The following is a 25,868-nucleotide window of genomic DNA, read 5'->3' on the forward strand; positions in this document are numbered from 1 at the left end:
CTTGCTGTTCCAAATCATGTATGTCAGTTAATTAAAAAAGCAAATATTAGTGGTTTAGTGGTCTAAGCAGAATATTGCTAACCAGGGATCACCAAGGCCTCACACCACCTCTAAAAGGGGTGCTCTCCATGGTCTTGAGAAATTTTATCTCCATCTATACCTGTGGTAGTGCTCATGCTGTCACTGCCTAAAAGACAACACTCAGGATGGACAGTTTCAGTTGTTCCATTTGGTGATCTGCCTCAGTCACCTGGCAGGTGATCAGACTGCTTCTTGATAAGCCATAGAAGTGGATTAATTTCCTCCCCTTCCCCCAGATTGCCACACACTCTATTTTGATTTTATATATTTCTAAATCTGCAGATATTCTTAGCTATTCTAGATTGCTGAAAATACTGTCTGGATCTGAATGTTACATGAAGGAAACATAAGGGTGGAAGTCAACATAAAGTAATTTTTGGCATCTAACTTTAACTAGGTCCTGACTTCCCTAGATAACCAGAAGGAAAAATGGAATGGAGATGGATGGTAGTGAATATTGACATACAAATTGCTGGTTAACTAGGCAATTTTTCCCTTTATAAAATCAATTGTTAAAATCAGCACTTGCATACTAAATTTACTTTTAATGGACCAGAATGATGTTATACCAGAAAGAAACTTCCTCCAATACATCTATCTCTCTTCCAAAGAATTCAGAAAAAAAAATGCAGCACTCACTGGTAATCAATCTCCCTTCCAATAAAATAATACTGCTGTGAGCGCAAGGCCTCTTGGAAAGGCTCTGAGCCAACATGCTGTTACCAAGGATAGCTATGAAGAATGTGATAGCAAGTATATGCTGAATATTTAACTAAAACAAGTGTCAGTGCTATATAAATTTAGAAATGCAAAGAGATAGCTATAGCTCAACTTTGAACTTCATGTGAATTGGTGATCCCAAACTACAGCAGTAATTATTCAGCACTATCAGCCTGCAAGAAGCAGCAGTTACAAAGCTGAAGCTGTATTTTGTTGTTTTGCAACAATGCCAGCTTATTGGCCAGAATCATTCCCTGTGGAAAATGGGTAACTGTACTGATAATACAGAGCTTGAGGGTATACTTCTAATCCATTCTCCAATATAAATCTTCCATTGGATCAGTTAAGGTGTGCTAAGAGCATCATGCTCTTTGAAGCTGGTCCATCAAATACACCAACTCTGAAAGTGCCTTGCCTTTGTGTACCATAGAAAATACTAATTGCAACTACAGTAAGCTACTTCTGGGGCATGGGCTACACCTTATATTTTACACTGTATCCAGTAAGCTGAAAACAACTGAAGAAAATTGATTCGAATATAAAACTGAATGAGAAGATGCACAAAATAATGGATGCTCTAATACAGACTGACAAGAAAATATTAAATTTTTTTAAAAAACACAATTAAATAAAACAAACTATAGGCCTCAGTGCTTGTTAAATTCCAAATTCAGATGTACTCCACCTAAACTCCCTGTTCCCAATAGAGCTTGATGAAATGAAGTTCCCTCCGAGCAATCTTATGCAAGTTGATAGAACCAATCCAGCCCTGCATTGATCAGTGACTGCATAATCTCATTTAAAATGCCCCAAAGTGCTGAGAGTTCTTGCCGGTTGTTCATTCTCAAGAGGATGGAAAATTCCAAGTACCCTGCAATCAAATAAAATGGGAAATTTGCTACCCAAAATCACAGGTGTCCTTGAAGATGTGGCACCATGAAATACCCTTTTGTGCAAAAACACAACTGGTTGCATCCCACCTACTTCAAGGACATGATGCAATATACTATGATTTCACTGCCCTGCTGTTTATCACAACAGCACACAGCCTTTCCAGATGCAAATTACACACAAATCACTTAGGTAATTGCAATGTAAAAAAGCACTTAAACCACTCCTGAATTAGCTAGCTCAAGTCCACACACCACACATCCACACAGTTCAGCAAAGCCTACAAATCCCAGTGCTGTGGTTTATTTAACCTGAACTTCACAATGCTGTAACTGGACTGCTACAAATACCAATACAGGCTACATACACCATAAATACTAATATACTTGACTACTGCTATACTATATAGTGTTATACTATAATATTCCTATAAAGACGGTTTAATTGAGCTAATACATGTCTCTGCCAGATTGCTCTTACACTGATGAACACAATCTAAAACTGGTTGCTCATCTGTGACACAGGAAAATAGTATTTTCTTTTGTAAAATGATAAATTAAATCACCATGAAATTAAGTGACTTCCCACATTCACAAAACAAATGACAGAGCAATAAACTGGACATCCTTTGCTCAACACATATCCCCATAGCATAGTAGGCCTGTAGTGTGAGGATCTTGAACGAACCCCCAAACCTTTCACTGCTGATGCCAGGTCCTATAAGCACAATGAAAAAGATGACATATTGTCCTTTCCCATCGGGATCATGTTTATAAAGTGTAACTGAAGATTCCTGCAGAATGCAGCACTAATTCCTCCTCGCTGCCTCATGGTGCCCACCACCCCTCCGCAGGCAAAGGGCAGTACCTGTGCTGCTGACTCTGGGAACACAGAGATGTTTCCAGCACGACTGCAGAGCTCCTGGGATGTCAGAGTGTCAGAACCTTACTGCTCACTGAAATTTTAATCTTTTTCTCTTTCCTTCTCTCCACATTCTTTGCCACCCGCCACAGAGATGTTAAAAAATAGTATGAGATCTGATGCAACGTAAGTGGGTAGCAGCAGACTCTCTTGATTCCACAATCTTTCTAGAGCTTGACAACCAACAAGAAAAACACAAATTACCTCCTCTTTCTTGCTCCTCTTCATAGATAGAGCACAACAACAGAAATCAGCTCATTCTTCAGTCACCACAATATGCTGGAAACACTAACTGAAATCATGGAAACGCCTTTTCATGGTAAAATTTATATAGATTAAGAAAACACTGTGGATACACTAACACTAATATCATCCTTAATAAATTTTAAAAGCCACTATATTATTGAGGGAAAGTTGCAATCAAACAGTTTAGAACTATCCATGATGTATTTATTATTATCTTTTCAAAGATATTAAGATACATCAAATTTTTCAAAGTACTCTAGCCACCTCTAAATCCCCATAAATCCACCACCACCAAAATGCAAGAATTGTTCTCACAGACACCAGACAGAAAGTTAAAATATTAAGAATGGAGGCAGAAATTGCATTTAAAAATAGATTTAGAGATGTAGGAACATAATAATTCAGAATATGAAGACATGTGCAACTATATTTAAGTGGTCAAAGATGCAAAGAGGAAATTTTGTAGCGGAGGAAGTCAGACATGTAACTCCACAGGAACAAAGCAACTGACCAGATGCTTCTGAAAAAAACTACCTTCACTATCTACAGCCACCTAGAAGTTTCTGAAATGTGCTTGGCCAGCACAGCTCTGGTCAGGCTTGTCTCATGCAGACCAAGCTTCAAATGAACAGGGTTAAATGCACTATTACAATCAGTAATAGCTCAGGGCTATGCTTGATACTCATATATTATATGCTTGATCATACATGATCATATATCATATATGATATGATTGATGATCATGCTGCTTGATACCTCAGAAAGCAGAGTGCTATCTTACACCACATTGGGGACAGAAGTTCAAAGTCTGACATAAAGAAAAACCCTTCCAAATCATCAACGTCATTTCCTTATTCTACCCAGATTTTCTTTGTAATTATAATGCCACGGTGTGAATTGACATAGATAATAATGCAGCCATGAAGATGTTGAGAAGAGTCCCAGGAGAAAACAGGAGCACTTCAGTTCTGACAACTAAGTGCAATATTTGTTACCTGAAACAGCCCAGGGCTGTTCAGTGAAGTGGACATGTTTGTTCCTACAGTCTCTCCTCCAGGGAGCCAAGGTGTTCTTCCAGAAACTGAAGCTCCAGGTAATGAGCACAAACAACACAATAACCCATCATAAGGGCAAAACTGTACTCTTGTAATATTGGGCATGAGAAGAGCAGTCCACGCTTGTTCTGCTGCCACTGTACAACTGGAGTGTTTGATTTATATATCAAAAGTATACCCAGCCAAATCCCCCACATTAATTATCCCTTGTTCTTAAAAAGCTGAAAACTCATATTGTTATCTAGGAAAGAAAACGTCATCACCCCACAACACCCTTGTATTTCTGTTAGGAAGTCTGAGCCATGGCACTGCAAGATCCTGAAGTTTCACCACAGACTATCACAGCATCCCAACGTGCCATGTTAAAATGACACACTGCAGCTATTTTCTCTTCCTGCTACTCCACATATATTAGCTTCTTCTCTTTCCCTGCCATCTGTTAGTTTGCTGCAGTCTGCTGGGACAGGACTGCCCTCTCCTTTTCTCCCCTTCTTGCCTGCTCGAATGGACGACAACATAGCCTAGCATTTCCTCTCCATACATTCAGCTTTCCTCAGCTGCCTCAGAAGCATTAACAAAAGCAGAGTTACTGCCACAGATGAAAAGTGCTCTGCTCACCTCTGCCATACCAGTGTGCTCACCAGAATTACATGCTAGACACTGAAACACCTTGTAAGTGGTTGGCAAGGAGGTAACTGCTGCTTTAAGAGGACATACCTTTCCCTCTTATCCATGTACATCATTGACTAAAACAGGTATCTGTACTACCTGCATCACAGGAACTGTCAGAGAGAAACTAAACTAAGCAGCATTGACAATCACTCTATGCAGCAACCTATTGCAACTTTTCTTAGAAGGGAAGGGTAGCAAGGAAAAAAAACAGAAAAATCAGGTGAAAAGCAATCGTCTATTAATATAAACATTAGTGTAAGGTGTGTAGCAAATCTCTGTTTTTCCCTCTAATACCGTTCAGAATAGGAAAAAGAAGGGCTGTCTAATCCGTCACATTTGTAGTCAGTTAGGAAGGAAATTATAATGTTTGTCATCAATTGTTCTATCAGTCAGGGCATTAGAAAAAGGAACAGCTCATCTAAAAATAAAGTCAACATTGGCTGAGTCTAAACAGTTATTTCAGCATTTCACACACATATTCAAGCAATGAACACTATTATTCTGTGCTTGTAACAATATGCCCCCAAGTCAATAACTGCTTTTCAACATCTGACCTCTTTTTAAAACAGATTTGCAAGGAAGTATACTGAAAGTGCTCCAAATCAGTTGGTGAGGAAGTATTATAGATCATAACCCCACAGTAAACAATTCCTAGTTTTCCTGATCTGCAAGATTAGAATAAATCTGGAATTATAAAAAAAAATAAAAGTAAAAAAAGGAAACTTATATCAAATATACTTCTACTCAAAAATTAAAAAAAAAATTCCACACTAACAACTCACAAAGCACTTCCTCCAAAAACACAGAAGAAAAGTAGCTTTCTTTAGGGTGGGAAACCACCAATATCGGCTGCAACATGCCAACACAAAAGTGAGTTTTACAGTATGACTTTATTGATCAAAGACAGATTTTCCTGCTTTCCAATCCCTACGCACTGGCAGTCAGCAAATAAAATTCAATCAAGAGCAAATTATGCATATCTTTAATTTCAGGGAAGCATCATGTAGCACACAGGCTACATCTGGGATGCAGTTCTGCCAAGTCCCTTACAGGTCAGCTGAAGGAAGCCCCGACTTACCTAGGCTGCCCTAGCGAGGGCAGCTCGGGGCAGACGGGACGCCAAGCTCAGAGCCACAGGCGTAGTCAGCTCCTCGGAGCGGCAGCCCTGGCTGCTGTTATGTCTGCAGCGTACAAGCGGCAGCGTGCCGTTATTTATACAAAAACCAGCATCTTCCTCGGGAAAAAAAAAAAAAAAAAAAAAAAAAAAAAAAAAAACCCAAAACCACTTGAAGCTTCTTACTGGCCCTGCAATCCACTTCTATACTTAAGCCATCACATCTAGTGACTAAGAAGATGCTTTCAGTGTCACCGGGGAGATTAAGATTCTGGGAGGAGAGTGCCTGGCAGCTTTACTCTCACACACCAATCTGTCTTCATGCAAACGCACTTCGTCGGCGGATGGAAGTGTATTATTGCAATACGCTACCGAAGCGAAACAGTTTCCAAGTTTTCCCACAGGGCACCAGCTCCCCTTCAAGCTCTACCCCAGCGCTTGCTCCTCCTCGTCCTTGCCCGGAAAGGCCTGCGGTTTCTGGGCACCACAACTTGTGCCGTGTCCCCAGCGAGCTCCGGCTCCCCGTGCGCTGCCCTCACACCTGCCGGGACAGCGCGTCCCCTGAGCCGCTCCCGCGGGGCCTGGGCACCCCCGCACCGCCCGGACAGCGCCCGGGCAGCTCCCGCGCCGGGACCCCAGGCCGGGCCGCCTTCCTCGGGACCCCACGGGAGGGCGAACCGCAGCCAGGGTGCTCCCGGGGGTCCGCACGGCCCGGGCAGGGCACGGCCTCCCCCGGCCGGGCACCTCATACGCGCACACACACGTAACACACCCGCCTTGCACCTGTCCGCTGCTACCGACGGGGAGCGAACTCCCACCGCGGCGGCTCGGGGCTCCGCTTTCGGCGGCGGGACCGGCACCGGGATCCCGCTGCCAGGGCACAGCCGAGTGACAACCGCTCGCCACACAGATGCGGATAAGCAGGAAAAAGGAGGCGAGGAGAGCAGCCCACTCCCATTACCTTAGCAATCGCGCCGCCGCCGTCCCCTGCCGCCCCTTCGCCTCTCCTCAGAGAGAAGGAAGCGCCCGCAGCATGGCGTGAGCCTGCGGGCGGGGCCGCCGGTCAGCCCGGGGCTCCTCCGTGCTCCTCTTCCAAAAACCTCCCGTTCTCCTCAGCGCCCCTCAGGCTGCGGCGGGGACGGCGGCCGGGGCGAATCTGCCGCGACCAGAGCGCCGCGGGCACACCGCGCCCCGCCCGGCCCGGCCCCTCGCTGCCGCCCCCCCGACCCTCCGCCGAGCCCTCGCCGGGCGGGGACGGCCCCAGCCCCAGCCCCGGCCCCGGCCCCGGCCCCAGCCCCGGCCCCGCCGCCGCAGCGCCCGCTGCGGGCGGCCCGGGCGCGCCGCCCCCGCCCGGCCCCGGCGCCGCTTTCTCCCGGTGCCGAGCCGGCTGCCCTTCGGCGGTGGCGCGGGGGAACTTCAGCCCCCGTGTCCCGCCATCCCGGCCGCTGCTGGGGCACCCGGCGCAGCCCCGAAGAAAGGCATGGAGCCGAAGGCAAGCCTTGTAGCTCTCTTGCAATCTTGTTTATGTGTTGAGTAGCGCAATTAAAGTGTTTGGCAAAAGTCCTCCATCTGAAACCGGGAAAGCCTCATCTCGTGGTCACGTTCCTCCAACAGCCAAGATTCCCTAACACCTGGGCTCTGCACACTATCATCCATTTTAACAGGCACCACAACTCCAACAAAAGAGCTTGGAGACCCAGCTCTTTTACACAGACCCGTCCCATGGGCAAAAGACATTGCTGTTGGCTAGGATGAGTTTCCACACATTAACTTCGTGGGAAAAGTAGCTTGCATACCTCTTGAGGGGTATTATCCACCGACTTCTCTATTGGATGAGATTTTTATTCCTTTTTCTCTAGAAGGCAAGTTAAGCCCACCTTGCCCCAAACTGACCCTCAGGTCTGAGATCGCTCTGCTGGGATGCACTAGGGCAGACCATAGATAGGAGGCAGCCACGCCCATCTCTGTGCCAAAATTTGTGGATTTCCAAGGTTTGGTTCCCATGCATCAGACTCATTATTGTTGTTGAAACTCTTCACAATGAGGCTGTCAGTTGCACAGAGGAAAGGCTCCTTTACCCACCTGTGTAGCTTGCCTTAAAAGCCCTTGTGTGGTTTCTCTGTTCCCTCCATTTCCTAACATCCCGGATCTTATCAAAAACAGGTTTATATTTCATAAGCCTGCTGACAGACACCAGAAGCTGTCATGTGCAGGGATGTCCTGTTATTTTATGGCCGTAGCCTGCCCAGCACAATTTCTGGTGATGCCTGGTACACTAAACTGCTGCAGCAATTCAAATATTAAATTAATAAGAAAAAATATTTCTGGTTCAACTGTGCATCATTTCCATTTTTATTGGATCCATATGTCCATCTTTATCTCCACTGGCTACTCCTTCCTTAGTCTTCTTGCAAATGCCAGTTTCTAACTTGCAGACTTTGTACATGCTTCTTTAAAATGTCCTTCATCAACACCAACTATACATTTAGTTCCCTGTCACACTCAAAATTGCATCTCAAAGATGCATCTCAAAATTGCAGGATGTTGATTCAATTGATTTGGTTCATATTTCAGCTATGAGCATTTAAAAACTTCTGTGGCAGGTTAAAATGTTTTGATTTTGGTGGACCTTCCCTGATTGCTTTGTTCAGAGAGAATGCACCTCTCAAACATCACAGCATATGGTTGGGATACTTTTTTGAAATAAAATTAATCTAAAAAACATTTCCCTTTACATCAAGCTTGAATTTAAACTAATTTTCATTGCCCTTGGATCAACCCAAGCATGTTATATACTATTTGCCACACAACATTGTCTGGCAAAGGGCAGAGAGAATGGCAGCCTAAGAAATAAAGATTTCTTTTTTAGAGATATTCTCAGCAAAGCACTTTATAGTTATATCAAGTTATGCTGGGATATGCCTACATGTAATATCAACGATGAAATATTTCAGTGTCTTATATCAGGTCTGTTCAGGAAAAACTGTTTCAAGACTACTCTACACAGTGTTTGTTCTCACAGCTCCCTCAAAGGAGTGTGCATGCAGTACCCAACAAATCTAAGTGCTTGAATATATCAGGTTAACTCAGATTAAAATGCAAGTTCTATAGAAATACTGTTTTCAAAGTACAAGATAGATAGAAAGTATTTCACGTGTCTATTAACATTAAGATTCTAAGAAATTACCAGTATGGTTTCTGGAAGTATATACAGCCTGAGTATTACCATACTACAGCAGCACATGATGTTGAGAAAGGAAGCTGAATGGAAACATTAAAGCAAAATTGGCCTCCATGCTTATTTTAATCATGCTCAGCAGAAGAAATGGTAACCAAAAAATTCAAATAAAAGGAAAAACAAATGATAAACAAATACAATTTAAATGGTATTTCAGGTTTGGATAATATTCCATGCCCTATTTCTCCATTTTATACTATGATTAAATGAATCTTTGCCTAGTGGCTTCTCTCAAGTAACAATGATTCTTTGGTCCCTTGAAGTAATTAATGATATGAAGAAAAATGGCATAGCAACATTTTTTACTTTCATGCATTAACTACTAAAATAAATGATACATAATTAAAACCCGATAAAACCAAGCCAGCTTTGTATTTGCATTGATCCTCATGCTGAAAACAATGTAGTCAGACTTGGTTCATCACAGCAATCATTTCTGAGTTTAGCCTCTTTCCCAGCGGGAGAGTCCAGCAGTTTGATGAGTGTGATTAGAGATGCAGAAACAGTTCCGTTTGGATCAGTGGGACATCTGAAGTTGATGTAGAACTACACACATACAGCAATGTTTGAGAAAAGGACCTCGCATCTGAAACACTGCTATGCTCAGTAAGCACTGGAGAAGGATGCATGGGGAGGGACAGCCATGCATTTTTCTGGCCAGGAGGGCAGTTTTATTCTTCCCTTTCATCTGTATTATATGATAAGATCTAAAAGCCAGAAGAGACCACCATGGTCCACACCACGTATGGAACATCACCTGTCTTTAATGATACATCACTAAAACTGAAGAACCTGAGCTAGATATTCATTTTCACTAACATTTCCTATTGAAAATATTTGGTGAGCTTTTCTTTATCCCAGAGACTGATCTCAATGACAAAACCACATAGTTTATAAAACTATTTTCTATTAAAGACTGCAGCAGTAGAAAACTTCCTCCATGCCTAGTTAAGCTCTCCCAAAGCTGTATTATCCTCGTTGCTGTAAAGAGGTCCTTTCATCAGCTTCAAAATGTACAACTTTGAACCCCTGCATATAGTGGCTGACACGAGAGTCACACATGCTCACAGGGCTTGTGCTAACTCTTACTCACAGCTCAACAGTCGGAGTCTCCAGGGTATTCCAACAGCTTATTTACATGGCAAAGAGCCACAGTACAGCATGATCCCCTGTGATCCTCTGAAAAAAGGAGGAATAGATATCGCTAACTTTCTGCCAGTAGCATCCTCCTCTCCCGGTGCTTGAAAAGCTCAGAAAAGCAGAAGCTGCTGCAGCTGCAGTGGCTGCAGTGCTCTGAGGTAGGACCAGTGTTTTCCTTTCAGTTTGCAAACCAACAGCATTGTTGATCGAATGAGTGTTACCCCGTAGCACATACTTCATAAATATTCAATAGCTGTTATTTACAAGAAAAAAATGAAGCTGCTGGCTTGAGGTGGGTGCTGAGATGTCACTAAAGTGTTGCTTTTTCTCATGAAGGCAATAAAGAGGAGTAAGTGTCTCACTCTGGCAGAGAGCATGAAAAAAGCAAAGAGGTTTTCAGAGTTGTTCAGGGCAGGTCCAATTTTTCATAAAATGTTTAATTTAACAGTGACCTAGTTTTACAACAGCTTTCAGTGTCTTGGCTTTTCTTATCTCCTGTGTCTTAGCCTACATCATTAGAAGAGCAGAGCAATAGGCTTTACAGATTTTGTTAAAGCAAGCTAAATAAGGCCTTGCCTTATTTAGCGGATGGATATGGGGTGGATTAATTCTTCTCTCCTATTTTGTTTCAGGCAGTCATGTTACAGTTTCTTTGTAGTTTTAAAGAGGTTTTAGCACATCTTTTATGGCACCTATTATAGATTTTTTTTAAATGTCAGCTCAAAGCCCTTAGTTTATTTCATGGTATATTTTTTATATCAGACTGCAGAGGCACTCTTGAATTACCGAGCCTTTTACAGAAGGATCCTTTGTTTTGTAAACATTCAATTAACTGTATGAAATTGGTAGCTAGCTTGACTAGAAAATTTTGACATTTACAGGCAGTACAGACTCATGCCAGCTTTCAGCAGGAGCAAGTTGTGGGGTGACATTAGTTTTACTTTCCTTACTTCATCTACCAGAAGAAAAAAGTTATTGTGCATCTCCTGTCGTTGTGACTGAGTGATGCTTGCTCTCTTTTTCACTGGGTTCTATAACTGGTATTTTAGATACTGTTTCATGGTACCCGTCTGTGATTCCTAGGTTTATGAAAGCGTGCTTTAAAATCCCCTAAATCTCTATTGTGTGTGCTGTGGTCCATATGGATTCAGCAGAAAAGGGGACCAATTAGAAAAATTGTATTTCAGCCATGCAGCACCAAAACACACTAGGTCTGCAGAAAGATGTCTCTTCCTTCCACCTCCATCTCAGAGATTCTCAGGAAATTTTATCCTTCAAGAGTCAAGTGTGAGGAGCCTTGCTGTGGCTGAGTCCCTCCTGCATATCCTTCAAGGAAGGAAATGTAGCGTAGGAGATGATGCCATATCTGCCAGGTTTATATGAGTGTGAGTGCTTTCTCTACAGAGAGATTTTTCCTGTGGGGATCTCAGCCCACAGAGGTTTCCATTGATCCATGTTAACATGTTTCACAGAAATTGAACATGTCAGACTGAAAAATGCAAGTAATGTACACTGGCAGTTTCAGAGCCCTGACTTAAACAGTGTCAAGCCCAATGTATACTTCTACACCTACAAGGATCATGCAAGCTAAAAGAACAAAGACAACTTAATAGGAACCATTCAGCAAGGCAGCATGCCTTGCTGAACTTCACTTAATTCCTCCCTTTGTGCAAAGGGATTTAAGCTGCCTTTGCAAACATTAAATTTGTGCCCGTTCTAATGCTTTTTAAATTTTGCGTGATTTACAACAAACTTCTTGGTGACTTGTTATCACTGTGGGGAAAAGCCATGGAATTTTAGGCATGGAAGAACTTGCATCCTGCATCTAGGAAAATCACATAACCAAAAGTATTGAGAGTTTGTTGTTTTGTTTTTTTAATAAAGCTAAAGACATAGGCATTAGTAGCAGCTCTTTTGCTCATTTTTATCAATCAATAACACTGTGGGAACATAAAATTCACAGTCTTTGTAAATCCACCTAGGAAAGTCTGGAAGACCCTGTTTGCTGAAAGTATTGAAAAGAGATTTGTGTAGGAAGCTTTGCTTCACTTTGTCTTACCTGGAACCCCAAAATGGACAAAGAGCAATACAACTAATCGGAAGAGGAGGGACTCCATTCCTTCAATATCCAGGTTCTTGCTCAAACATAGCAGAGGTATCCTTTTCTCTTCTACCTCGGCAATCTCATATCTGAACAAGTCAGAGCACTGGCTGAGTGAGGAGATTAGCATGGTCACATACTTTCCTGTGTTAAAGAGAGGGCTGTAGAGGGATTTTATATTCTTCTATAATATCTATAAGTTGCTAAGATCGCTCCACATCTTCTTTTAATTTGTCAGATCAGTTTTTTATATCTATCAATGTTTATTCTTTTTCCTTTAGTCCAGAACAGCCTTCTGCTTGCACTCCATCTGAACTTGTAAAGTTTTCCTGAACATGGCAGAGCCTCAAACTCTGCCATGTCAGGTAGCCAAATATTATGAAAACTCATGGCACTAAGTGGCAGAAATATGTGAATTCCCATAGAATTCAGGTTTTCTCCAGCTGGTCTTTACCTGCTGGTCTGGAAAATGCTGCAGAAACAGTACTTACATTGAGTACATCATAACGTTCCTGACTTTTGTCTTCTGTGATATTGCAGAAGTTTCCTTTGGACTTTTCTTGGTTTTGTTTGAAATATATTTTATGATGATTAATTACATAAGCTGTGATGGGAACTGCTGCTCAGTGGGAATGAGGAACCTGAAGTGTGGAGGAAGGCATGAAATATGTTTAGAAAAACCCTTAAATCCAGAGAGATGCAGGATGTGCCTTTCATAGCCCTGATCATATTGTTTGTATTCTATATCCCTCTCTCATCAGTATTTATCTGCGTCTTATTAAACTATGCAGAAAATATCATCTCATGGTTTTGAAAAAGCATTTACCATATGGAAGAAATCGCAAACATCACCATGAGCCATGTTTCTTTTCTGCACTTGAATGATTTATAGTACCCACTAGCACAGTTCAAGTATTGAAATGTGTGTCTCTGTGTTTCTCTATCTATCTATCTATCTGTCTATCTATCTATCTATCTATCTATCTATCTATCTATCTATCTTCACTTTATGTACACAGACATTTTTGTATATATAATCTTTTCTCTAATAGTTACAAAAAATGTGTGGGGTGTTGATGATTTATCTAAATCAGATGGTATCACTTCTCCCTCTTCGGTTAATTTATGTAGCTAAACATCACACTGCATGTTCTGGTTTTGGCAGGGAAGTTTAATATTTGACATGCTTTTGGTGAATATTCAGTTACTTCATTTTGTTTCTTTTTATTTTTTTCCTATTAACATCAGTTAAACCTGAGCAGTCAAATATTTCTACATTTTGCATAAGAAAAGTCCTTAAACTTGCCCTCAAATTCAAGTGACAATTAACATTTCTTTATTATGTTTATAATAATTTTCAATTATTGTCCCAGCTTGTCTACTGCTGAGAAAGTACTGCACAGGGAAGAGTGAGCTGGGGTCAGCTGTACAGCATTCACTAAAAAGAGTGGGTGGCAGAAGGGCTCAAAAAACAGATATTAGCCTAGGAAACCTGATTTTTCTAGGCTCACAGTAGGGACAGTGGGAAAAGACACTTGGAGATTCAAAGCTGGAGCACCACCTCAGATGCTCATAGCTGTGACAAGAAGATTCTTTCTTTCTCTCTGTTGGACACAAGAAGACCATAAGAGGGTTTGTCTCACTGGAACGCTGTTGTCCTCTCCTAGGTATGGGAATCTCCCTTCCCTACAAAGCCAGGAATCCAGATGCCAGTTTTGCAGATCTCAGCAGTGTGAAATATGAGATGGATTCCAGGGCTCAGTTCTGCTCTCATCTTCCCCCTCTCCAGCCAGAACAACACCAGCAGCTCTCTGCTTGAAATGCAGTCCTTACTTCAATGCTCAGCCTGTAAAGCTATGACAGTAAAGAGACAGATACAGCCCAATTCAATTAAACACATTTCAAACTGGTCTGCTCTGTTAAACTAGAATGTTTAACAGTGTGTAATTCAAAATCATGTATAGAGCTTATTTAAAAAAAAAAAAAAAGAGTTTAATTATTTTTTCCTTTAATTATCCAAGAAACTGCTTTAAATCTGCATTGCCAATAACAACTCCACAAAGCCTTAAAATATGTAATACACATCATGTCAGGATCTCAAAGTGCCTTATAAATGATAATGAAACAGTAAATCTTCAAATCCTCTTTCAAGTATCTGTGGCAGACATGGTTGAGAATCTTCCATCTTCAACTGCCTGGGCCACAATTTTTCATTATATAGATCAGTAAAAGTCTGGATTCTTATTTCCTTTTTTCTTTTATTTTTAATGTTTCAGCAAAATCAGTTTAACCAGCTTCAAGATTTGATGAAAAAAAGGCTTTTGCCCATGTTAAATATATTTTTATAACTGAATTTGCCCATGTTTTGAGACTATTGTTAAAAATGTTTCAGGGGGATGGGCCTTGGTGACAAGGATAGGCTATTCTGTGAAAATCTGCCCAAATTTTGACAAGTTGCAAATTCTGAAATTTTCAATTTGCTCCTGCTTACATTCGTAGGTACTGGAGGCTAAATTCCTCAGAAGTTGATTGCAATGATGCACATTCAGAATAGTATAGTTAATTTTACCTAAATGTGTAAATTATTCAGTAGAAGGTGGGGGTCTGCTTCTTATAAATTTGTAGCCTAGCAGGGGACTAAAAATCACTTGAGTCTGTCTGACTGCTCAGGGTAGGCTCAACCATATCTAAATTTACAAGTTCTTACAGACATTCAGCACTGGAGATGACATGTTTATTCTACTATTTAGTGAAGTATTATCTATACAAGGTTTCATCCTGATGTTGAAGATTAATCTCACGTTAAAACAGGAGCCCTTTATTTCTTGTCCTCCGTTATAGAAAGCAGATTACCACTATTCTCTTTGGAGCAGAATTTCCCATTCTTACCCATTTTTCTGTGTCAGATTAGACACTATAACTTTTCTTTCCTTACAGCTTATTTTTAGAATGCCTCACCATTCTGATTGCCCTCCTCTGAACCACCTCCAGCTGCTTCACATTTTTGTTGTGTCCACAAGTGTACACACTTTTGCTGATGCCTCACCAGTGCTGAGCAGAGCACTCTGCACCTGCAAAGGCAGCCCAGGGCAGCTGTTTTCCACTAGCCCAGCATAATTTCATTCTGTTCAATTTGTGTTCGAGGAAGTCTGCTAAATATTTTCCCACAGAATTGTTTTGAGAAGAGTTCCTTGCTGTCCTGTGCTTCTGCAGGTTCTTGTTCCTGTCTAAATGTAGCTCTTATTCATCCTGAATCCTACCCACAATTTTCAGATCATACCTGCAATTTACCAAGACCACTGTATTTTAATCATCTCCTCTACAATACTTGCAGGCTCTTCATGCTTGAAATTATCTGCAAATTTAATAATGTTTCTTTTTGTGTCATCATCCAACTCATTAATGAGTACTACAAGACCTATAGCAATCCTCATGAAGCTTCATGGAACTCATCCTTACGTTTTGGCAATGAAGTATCTGTAACTGAGTCTGCTAATGTAACTCAGCACATATTTTCAGTATAAATATTTACAAGTTCGCAATTTACCTTCTGCAAAAGAGTTGTTTGAAACTCAGTCTTTCTTCTTTTTTTTTTTTTTTTTAATATTTTTTTCCCACGAAAAGATTTTTTTAAAATATTAACAGAACTCCAGCTTTGAAGGAGATTGGAGAGTGGTAAAGAGATTTCATGTTTTCATTCAAATACATAATTGTGGGAAATACCCTGAGGTGCACTTTTATTAGTATTCAGAGTATACTAATAACTCTGTATCTAACAGTATTAATAACTCAGTATCTAACTCTGTTAGATACTGCCTCTGTCTCTCATTGCCCTCCCTCCCAAAAGCTCTTTTCACATTTAGCTCAGCAGCTGATGGCAATATCACATGGGAAAGTGTAAGTACTGAAAGATGGAGAAAGAAAGTCCTGAGTACTCAATTGAGCCATCTCACTTTGAGTAAAATATTTGTATTAGCAGTGACTTATGTTAAGTTTTGTTCCTTTAAATCACATGTCCAAACAAATAATACCCTTCATGACAGACAGAACGTATTTAGAAAAGACTCACAGATCAGTTCATGTGGTTGTGAGCTATAATTTACTGACACAAGCTTAAAAAACAGCTGTATTCATCCTGTTGTGATCAGCTGCTCCTCCTCACCCTTTCAGAATATAAAAAAAAAAATGCCTCTCCTCCTAGATGCTCAACTATTCAGTTTTTGGAATCATCAGGAAACCCCAGAAGTATTTCTATTGGACATACCACTTGAACAGGCTAAGTCTTTATTGCTTCTGCATGTCTGATACATTGTCTTTTCAAACTGCATAGTTCAAGTACAGTAAAACAAATCAAAAGTCTAGCAACTACATTTGGAGACATAGCTTAGCTGGGAGGTCACTTGTCACCTTGAAATGACAGCCAAGCTTCTTTATTAGATCTCATGCTTTTTTTTTTTTTGCTTTGTAACTCTGAAAGCTCTCAATGAAGAAGAAATTTTACCATCCTGTCCACATCTACAAGGAGCTGTGTGTTCACCCAGTACTACCACCATGGATGGAGTGTCCAACAATCAGTCCAACTCACCAGTCTGCCAAGGTGAGGAGCACTAGTTCAATATACACCTTATCTAACAGAGTCATCTGCTACCAGAATGCTCTCTTCATCCAAGGCCTGGCCACACACATTCCCCGCACTTCCATCAGATGACCTAGTAGCCACACAGCTACAGGACAGGTCCCACTGGCTGGCAGATCCAATGGAAATCAAAGGTAATGAGGACAACTGCAGCTGGAACAGGGGGCCAAGACTGCATTTGTAACAGGCTACTAGGTTTTAGCTCATTTAGATGCAACTCAAACATCTACCTCTGCCTTCAATCTACATATTTATCTCCTTCCTACCCCCTCTAGCTTCCATGTATAAACCCATGACCACATATTTTAAGTAATATTTTAAAAATTATTTTCAGCAGTTCTCATTTTTAATCTACAGCTTAAAAACCTATGCTCTGGGACAAAACCCAGCCTTGGTTCTGCGCTGTCTTCCCTGGCAATGCATCTTTTGAAAACAAAGGCACTTGTTTGGTCTTTGCTAGACCAGTGTGTATGTTAATCTTCCAGTCAATTTCACAGGAATTTACATTATCAGAAATTAATTTCAAACAAACTGAAAAAAATACTCTGCTCATTCTCCAGCTCAGCCTTGAAGACTGCGTTATATGATGGGGATGGTGCATGGACCCAGCTAGTAGGACTTCTCTCCTACACAAAGTGACTGGTTCACCTCATGACCTCTGATGGGCATAAAGCCAGGTCCTCATCTAAGACAATTTCCCAGACTTCCTCTATAGTCACCCGGGGAGAAGTAACTTATCTATTTTAGATCCAGATTTGATGACGGGATATGTTGCCCTCTGAAGCTGACACCACCTCTTCTTTCTTTTGGTGAGAGTCTGGACAACCAGCTCAGAACAACTGTTAAAGGGTGGGAGCTGGGAGAAACTCAAATGATGGAACAAGAAACTCAGACACTTGTGTCTGCAAAGCACTCTGAACTCTCACTGAAGTTTTGCACAAACCATCACCCTTCAGGATTGTTTCCTAAACCTGAGAAGATACCAAACATAAAAAGACTGGGCTGAACCATGCACACCTATTTCTTGGGCGATTAAACCTTCTTTTTTGACCTGTCCTGTTACATATTTTTAAAAGAAAATTGTAAAAATTATGAAGGAAAATGCAAAAATATCCCAATATTGCGACATGCTTATAGATGTCATGTAAGACATTCCAAAAAATCCAAGATTTCTAGCTTTGCAGCCACCACTAAAATAAGGTCATGAGGCCAACAGTTTAATGCATGACATATACAGCAACATGAAGTACTATACCAGGAAAAATTAGGACCAGCTTCAGAGATATTTTTTGTACACACCACTGGCTGCAGGTTTACTCTGCCAGGAATATCAAACTATTTTTCCCTGTGACTGACCCTGCAGATGAGAGTTTTCAGTGTCTGTACACTGCATTGCTAGTTACAATTACTGGATTTTAGAAGGAGCTTCCAAGAACATAAAACTGATACCACAAAGAAAATATGAGAGATGAAAACACAACTGAGAGAGACTAATAAAACTTCAGTTTTTGTCTTCCTGACTGATTCACTTGCTGCCTTAGGCCATCCTTTCATGGTTAAAATGTAATTCACTGTAGAGAGATATCTACGTAGTGTTCACCTGATCATCTTAAAGTTGTTTTTTCACCACTGTAGTGTCTAAACCCTGTATAAGACCAACATCTAAAAATATTCCTATGCAGATCTTGAAGTTTTAGCTATTGCAGTTTAAGAAGAAATATTTGGCAATATTTTAGCAGCCTGCTTTATCAGTAAGTTTCAAATAGTTGGAAACTATCTGGTTTTAATATAGCATCTAGACACATCTCCACACTGAAAGCATTTTTGGTCCAAGCCAGATTAAGATTTTAAACAGCCTTAGGCAGGGAAAAATACCATGGGGAGGATATAGAGGCCATGGGAACATTCTGTAGTCTTAAACCACCCGTTCTCTATCCCACAATTTTTATGCAGAGAACACTTCTACAGCAACTGCTGAAAAATATCCAGAGCCAGTGAAAAAGAATGGAGAGTAAAATACTCATTTGACAGATGTTATACCATCTGGTTGTTGCAATACATGTTAATACCACTCCTTTAGGAAAACTTCCCAGAGTATCAGAGGCTTTACTCAGTCTCTTCTTCCTTCAGTGCTTCTGACTCAGTTTTAACAGGTACTACAGATTCTGGAAATATATATGTATGTAGGCTACCATCATCTTCTGTTTTGCACAATTTCATTCTTAAGAAGAAAATTGCAATGTTTCTTTTGTAAGAAATTAGCATCCCTACTTAATACCTGTGCTTTCACAGATCTGGAACACTGCATGTAGGCTGCTGTTTATTGTAATTAAAACTCTCCAGAAATAAAGACCACAACTAATTTTGTGTTCCATCAGGATTCCTATTTCTCATTCTATCTTTCTTTGGGAAGCAAATTCAATGCTATTCACCATAATTTTTTTTCCTGACTTTTATTTTTCAAAAGCAGGTAGTTCTGTTCTTAAGTCTCTTAACTGAAGTTCAGTCTGAATGACACCTTTCCTTCATTCATTCATTCATTCATTCATTCATTCATTCATTCATTCTGTATTGTCATGATACACCTGCTCTCCTCAGATGTTACCCTGCTCATGTGTCCTCCCACTCCTACTCCCCATCACCAAGGGTTGGCTCTGACCCTTTATATCTGGATAAAAACATGGACTCCCATTTCTGACACTCCTATATATCATGTCAGGACTTCAGACAGATCATAGGAGGGTGGCACAGCACCACCCTTTGCTTTCTATTCACCAGATACCTTAATAAATGTGGGAAAGTTCAGATAAAAGGAGATCACCTGAACACTTTTGTCGTTTGCTGTGTTAAGTGCTGTTTTTCAACCAACTGTAATAGTCTCCTTCCTGCCACAACTGTGGCACTCATGTCCTGTAAGTTATTTCTTTCATATAGTTAGCATGGAATGATGCATTTCTCTGAAAAGAAATGGGAAGATGTGCATCATGTTTGCAGGAAAACTGCTAACTCTGCTGCTGATGGGGCAAGAAAATAGCGCATGTCTCAATTCTGGCACTAGGAAAGCTTACACATTGATTTTCTTTACAGTCCAGAAATTGTAAGAACATTTCTAAACACAGATTTGGGTCTAGGTTTGCAAAATTCATATTCTGAATTCAGAATACACTGTTCATATATGGACTATGGCTCATAAATACAGAGTAAATAAATGTAGTAAATACATGATACAGAAATACAGGTCATAAAGACAAAATTCATAGTTCCTATTCCCCCACACCAAGTTACTGTCTGCAATGCTTATTTGTACAGAACAATTCTGAAGAGGCCATGGCAAGGACCCTAGGACTCAAGATTCATGGTACTGCCTGGACACTGAATTCCCTCCATATTTGAGAGAGTCCTTTTGCTCAGGGAGTTGCTGATGCTCTCTCAGGGAGCTTCCCTCGGGACAAAGTTGCCAATAAATGTTGTGCTAGAACAAATGCTGTGTTTGTGAGTTTTTCTGCATCACTTTGTTGGGAATCATGGGCAGAGAGTGCCACAGCAGAACTGATGCTCTGGTGGGCTCTGGCTTTTCTGATGCTGTAAATAAGACTCTCCTACATGTCCATGCTACTGCCCTGGGGCAGTTGGAAAAATTTGTCACCTCTTAGTGCTGTGCACAACAGATGAACTGTCCTGTACAACAAATGGAGCACACAACCCTGGACAAGGTCTGCATGGCCTGGGGATCCATGCTCAAAAATGTCTTGCAGCATTGGTAGGTATGGGCTCTTATTCTATTCCATATCCTGCTGTTAGGGCTCTGTGGCTGCCTCAAGAAATGGAGTTGTCAGGATGTCATCAGCAGTTAGAAGTGCACCAGCAGTGACATTGTAATCTGGGATTGAAGAATTCAGAGAACCTGATAAACAGACCGGATCCAGGAAAAGCCAGGTAGTTAAAGCTGAGCCACACCAGCCCCCAACATCCAACTAAGATGTAGTGCTACCAGAAAAGAACCTCAGGAGAACCAATTGGAGATTTTTAATGAGAGATGCCACAGCACCTCTTTGCCATCCAGGCAATTTCTCAAAGTTAGCTTGCTGCCCAGCAGTAGCACAAAAACATGATAACACTAAGAGTATATGAAGGTTGCTAAACCCTTGAGTTTGTCATCCACTCCTACTCTGCACTGCAAGGTCTAAAGATACCGTAATAAGAAAACAGAAACATCAGAGACCATACAGGACATAAAGGAATGCTAAGCACAAGCCATGTTCTCCCCTAAACTCCAAGTCAAAAGAATCAGATGGTCAGGAACAAAGAAATTAACATAAAATGACTGGTTGATTAAGTAAGACTTTGGCTTCCACAGCTACAGATAAACAAGGCAAAAGCTATTGGAAGTAGATAGCATTCACCTGACCTCATACAACAGGCAAAAAGTGAGGTGGATGTGGGACACAGCAAGGAAAGGGAAATACTGGTGCAGCAGACTATGCTCTCTCAATGGCCTCCCTGGTGCAGCAGCCACAGAAGACCATGGTGGCTACAAAGGTGATTTTTGCCCCATGTTCCCCTTGGACTCTCAGGCCTCTCATCCCAGACACTCTCCAGGGCTTTGGCACCGCAGAAATTAACTTGTTGGACATGCGGAGCACTGCTCTGTCAGCAGTGGGAGCTGCCCACTGGAATTCACCTCCCCTCTCATACACCAGCTGATCACCCCTGGGAAATGTCTCCAGGGAATCAAGGTCCTCTCGCAGTGGCACAGCAGCAACAGAGATCCTGCCATGGAGAAGCCCCATGTCACCACCAGGATATTCGCCATTACACACCCAGGGCTCTCACTTAGGTCCCAAGAGCACCCCCGCAAAGCACACGTGTCAGCACCAAGGCAGCCGGTTCCATCTCACAGCTGGAGATTTCCAGCAACAAAGCGTTCATGGGCCGTATCACCCAATTTCAGATTGGAAAGTCTCTGGGGGGCTTCTGCCTGTTTTGTCAAGGGAACCCCCAAGGCTCCATTATGACCCATCGGTCTGCTCTTTGTGTGTGTCAGGTCTTTGATTGCCCGGGGCCATTATGAGTCCCAGGGCTGAGGTAGAGATGGAGGGTGGGGCTGGTCTGGCCGGGATGCACTCTGGCACCTGTGACATCACAGCACCTGTGTCACAATGGGGGCAGCCAGCAACAGAAGCAGCAGGTGACGCTGGCCCAGTACAGCCTTGGTGAGCGGCGAGTGTGCACGCAGACAGGAGGCTGTGCAGAAAGCCAAAGGAGGCCCACGGCAGAAACACGAGTACCCGGGGAGCCGGGTCTCAGTGGGCATCCAGAAGCCAGGCCCTGGCGGGTGTGCCTTTGGCAGGGCACGGTGCTGCTGCTGCTGCTAAGCCAGTGGCACAGGCCTCGAAGCCTGCCAGCTGCCTGGCCCCCTCTGTCCTGCCTTCAAATCCCTGGGGCTCCTGTCCCCACTTCCCCTATCAGTACCTTCCTCCCCACTCAACCCCTGCTCAGCTCCTTAGGCCATGCTTGCCACATTTCTTCTCTTGCTTGCGCAAGGCCTCATCCAGTACCCGCAGCAGGCTGGGGACGGGCTGGATGAGGCCACACGGGAGCGCATGCAGCAGCGTGCTGAGTATCTGAACCAGCAGATGGCTCAGCTGATTCAGGAGATGGAGCAGAAGAACCTGGAGCAGAGTGGTGGGGCCTGGGGAGCCCTGCTCCTCTGGCAGTTCTGGGCCATGGCTGGAATCCTTGTCCTTCTCTTGGCGCTGTGGTTTGGACTCGGGAAAATTAGACGTGATCCAAACAGTGGCCACAAGGAAAGGTCCAGCAGAAACTTGGTGCAGAAAGAAGTTCTGGCAGAAGCAGAAGAAGAAGGAAAACGTTGCAAAGAAAGAAATAGCAATGATGCAGACGTGGAAGACAATACAGATGGAAATGACGAAAGCAGCAAGGTTAGTGCTAAGGCAGAAAGCAATGCTGAAAAAAGGGCAATGATGATCCAAAGGAAGAAGGAAACCATGGTGAGGAGGGTGAGGAAGCCAACGCTGCCAGAAATGAACAGGAAGTTGAAGAATAAGAAGGACTAAATATTGTTGCAAGAAATGTTGCAAGAAAGAAATAGAAAGCGACGATGCAGGTGTGGAAGAAGATAATAAGGACAGAAACGAAGAAGGCAGCCATATTGCAGCCAAGGGAGACAGCATTGCAGGAAATGAAGCCAAAGGAGGCAATGATGATGCAAAGGAAGAAGTAAACCATGGTGAGAAGGGCGAGGAAACCAATGCTGCCAGAAATGAAGAAGACAAGCATGACGCAAACGAAGAAGACACTGACCACAATATCAAAGGGAACCTTGGAGGCCTTTTAGAGGTGCACATCCAGTTGCCTGTTCTGGATCTGGACAAAGGTTGCTCGCTGATAATGGACCTGATGGACAAACTCACACACGCCTTTGGACAAGGCTTGTCCAACTGTTTCTACCCAGTGCCACAACAAGCCATCGAAGGCTGGAGTCCCCACACACAAGATGTTGTGTACCATGTGTTTGTACCCCTGAGTCCTCCTCCAGGACATGCCTTCCACCTGGAGCTGGACACTGCAGGGACGCTCCAGAGGAACTTCTGTGTCTGTACGGAGCTGCTGTGCACTTGCACGAGGGAGCAGCTGGGGGAGGGCATGCTATGTTTCCTCCACCACTCTGAGGAGGAGCTGATAAGGAAGCAGGACCCCAGCCTCCTGCAAACCCTCTGCACTGGCTCCTATCTGGATGTGGAGAAAACTATCCACTGGTTCTACAGATTTGTGCGAGCAGCCTGGTTGCTTTTGCCTCAGTCCTGCCACTGGCATTTAATGTTGCAGCCTTGCAGTCGCTCCTGTAAATTTCAGATCAGCAAAGACAAGGAAAGCTTCATGGTGGAGATGGTGTTTGGAGTGCGGCAAGGAGACAGATGTCTTTGTGGGCAGCAGCCTACAGAAGTAGGTATCCCAAGCACAACATGGCCCAAGACTTACACCGTGGCAGAGGCAAAATTCTTCATGCACATTTCCAGGCAGGCCCCCCAGGACAGCTGGCACTGCAAGTGCCTGCAGTTCCTTACCCGCTTCCTGATGGGTGTAGGATTTTCCCACTGTGCCTTGAAGATGGTGGTGATGCACCTCCTGAACACTGTTTCCCTGACACGGAGACTGATGGATATCCTGAAGTACCTCCACTGCTCACTGGAGACAAAACAACTTCACCACTTCATCATAGGCAGTGAGAGGTTTCCTATGGAGATCAGCTTGCCCTCCAGCTTCCGCGTGGCTGAACCACCCAACCTCTTTCAGCCCCCGGCGAGCAGTCCGAATGCCTACAAGAAGGCCGTGCAGGAGTACATTTGCCTGCTACATTGCCTCAAACAACTGCTGATCTACGGCCACTGAAATGGATCCTCCTGCACAGAGCTGTGCTTTTGGGGCCTCTTGACAGACCCTGTAGATATCAACCTCCAGTAGTTAGTTAGCATTTACGGTACATATTAACACCTGTAACTGGTGCATTTACAACACTTATTACAGCCCCGAAATTAGTGTATTTCCTATATATATATATTAGGACCCTCTAGTTAGTGAATTTACTATATATATTGGGACACGCTAGTTAGTGCTTTTCCTATAGATATTAATGCCCTCTAATAGTTAGTGCATTCAGCAATCTCCAACCTTCTTTGTTATTGCTGCAATAAACTGGACTATTCTGTATGTGGATTGTGCAAGCTCTTTTTGAACTCGACCAGACCTAGAATATTGGTAAATTCCACAAATTGTGAATTTGTGACTGGCTGCGAGTAAGCACTGCTATATTAGCAAGCCTTTTTTAACAAGTGCACACCGTTCTCTCTCCCCACTGCTTACTGCCTGTCATTGCACAGGTTCTCCACGTCTTACAGGCACACAAGTCCAAGTTTACATATCATATCTGCCTTGTCTGCCTCAAGCAGGGGAGTCGGATACCTTACACAGATCTTCGGAGAAGTGTGGTAACCCACTGTGTAAAGTTTTTGATGCTCTGGCTACAAACAGTACAGCATGTGCAAGACCAGGACCTAGATTGATAAATCTAAAGCTCTTGTTCTTCCGTAGCACAAACTAGATCCTTACACCATATATTTCTTTTAATGATAGAAGCAAGGGAATATATTCTATATTCGTCTTAAGATGATAAGGTGCTAGAGATGAAGATCCTTCCCTGCAAAGCATCGGTCTCAGCCTCTGTAGAAAGGGGAGTAGAACTACAGATGGCATCAGCCAAGCTGATCCTCCTCTCACATTTGCAGAGAGCTGCTCACTAAAGCACACTCTAAAAGCAAGAAATCAATAATTAGAAAAGCCCCAAACCTCCTACATGTTGTTACAACTGTGTGGAATTGGTATCTGAAGCCTCTCAAACTCATGGCTTCCTGTAAATAGCAAGAGAAGGGAAATTTTTAAAGCAGTCTTTAAATCACAGAATACACTGTTTAATAATTTCCAGGGTTTTCAAAGACAATGGATACCCATACAACTTTGCTGGTCACAACACCAATTGTGGTCATTCAGTTACTTAAATGTTTCAAGGAAAGAAACTGGAGCTTTGTTAATGATTGCTGGGCTTGAACTCCACAAACCTCATGAAGATAGGTTACTTACTATATAGATTAAAGTACCCCCTTCTCTCTTATTTTTTCATTGGTTGTCCTCCCTGTTCTTTCAGCACTTCACTGTTATAGTACTCAGGAAGCTTGCACAGGACTCCCAGGAAATTCCTCTCTATTATTTGGCACCCTGCAAACCATACACACTGTAACTGATCTTCTCAGTAAAATACACAGACTTCACCTCCGCCATCTATTAGCACAGGGAAATCTTGCCATTCTCCAAATTGGTTTTATTACCTGTTTTGAAGGCATTCTATGTTTCATGGATATATTTTGATGGGTAGCTAGAACTGAGGACTGCATCCTGGGAGAAGGCAAGGTACTTTTGCAGTGGCAGCTGTATTCTTCACCCTCGCAGGGGCAGTGAATGTGCTTTCTGCTAGTTGA

General features: G+C 42.5%; 2 protein-coding genes across 3 annotated transcripts in view; one reads left to right on the forward strand and one right to left on the reverse strand.

Annotated features, from left to right (window-relative positions):
• The window catches only part of RGS6 (regulator of G protein signaling 6), a 262,870-nt gene extending 256,051 nt beyond the window's left edge, over positions 1-6,819 (reverse strand). The window contains exon 1 of one of the 2 annotated variants that reach the window (XM_088057285.1): positions 6,662-6,819. The gene's annotated coding sequence lies outside the window, so the exon portion shown is untranslated. The remainder of the gene's footprint in view (positions 1-6,661) is intronic. The other variant, XM_005522528.2, reaches the window with a different exon arrangement.
• A 15,506-nt stretch (positions 6,820-22,325) lies between these two features.
• Positions 22,326-24,228, forward strand: LOC106628145 (inositol 1,4,5-trisphosphate receptor-interacting protein-like 1). The gene is made up of 2 exons (XM_014251876.2): positions 22,326-22,826; positions 22,918-24,228. Exons 1-2 carry the CDS (start codon positions 22,326-22,328, stop codon positions 24,226-24,228), a joined length of 1,812 nt encoding a protein of 603 aa, XP_014107351.1.
• Positions 24,229-25,868: the final 1,640 nt, after the last annotated feature.

The sequence above is a fragment of the Pseudopodoces humilis genome, chromosome 7, assembly GCF_049639895.1.
Source record: "Pseudopodoces humilis isolate 2021_Gansu_Grassland_sample_001 chromosome 7, ASM4963989v1, whole genome shotgun sequence".
Taxonomy (NCBI): Eukaryota; Metazoa; Chordata; class Aves; order Passeriformes; family Paridae; genus Pseudopodoces; species Pseudopodoces humilis.

Coding starts and splice junctions, on each gene's coding strand:
- LOC106628145 (XM_014251876.2), top strand. CDS start 22,326: ATGCTTGCCACATTTCTTCTCTTGCTTGCGCAAGGCCTCATCCAGTAC. Junction 22,827..22,917: donor AAAGGAAGAAGGAAACCATG/GTGAGGAGGGTG, acceptor AAATGTTGCAAG/AAAGAAATAGAAAGCGACGA.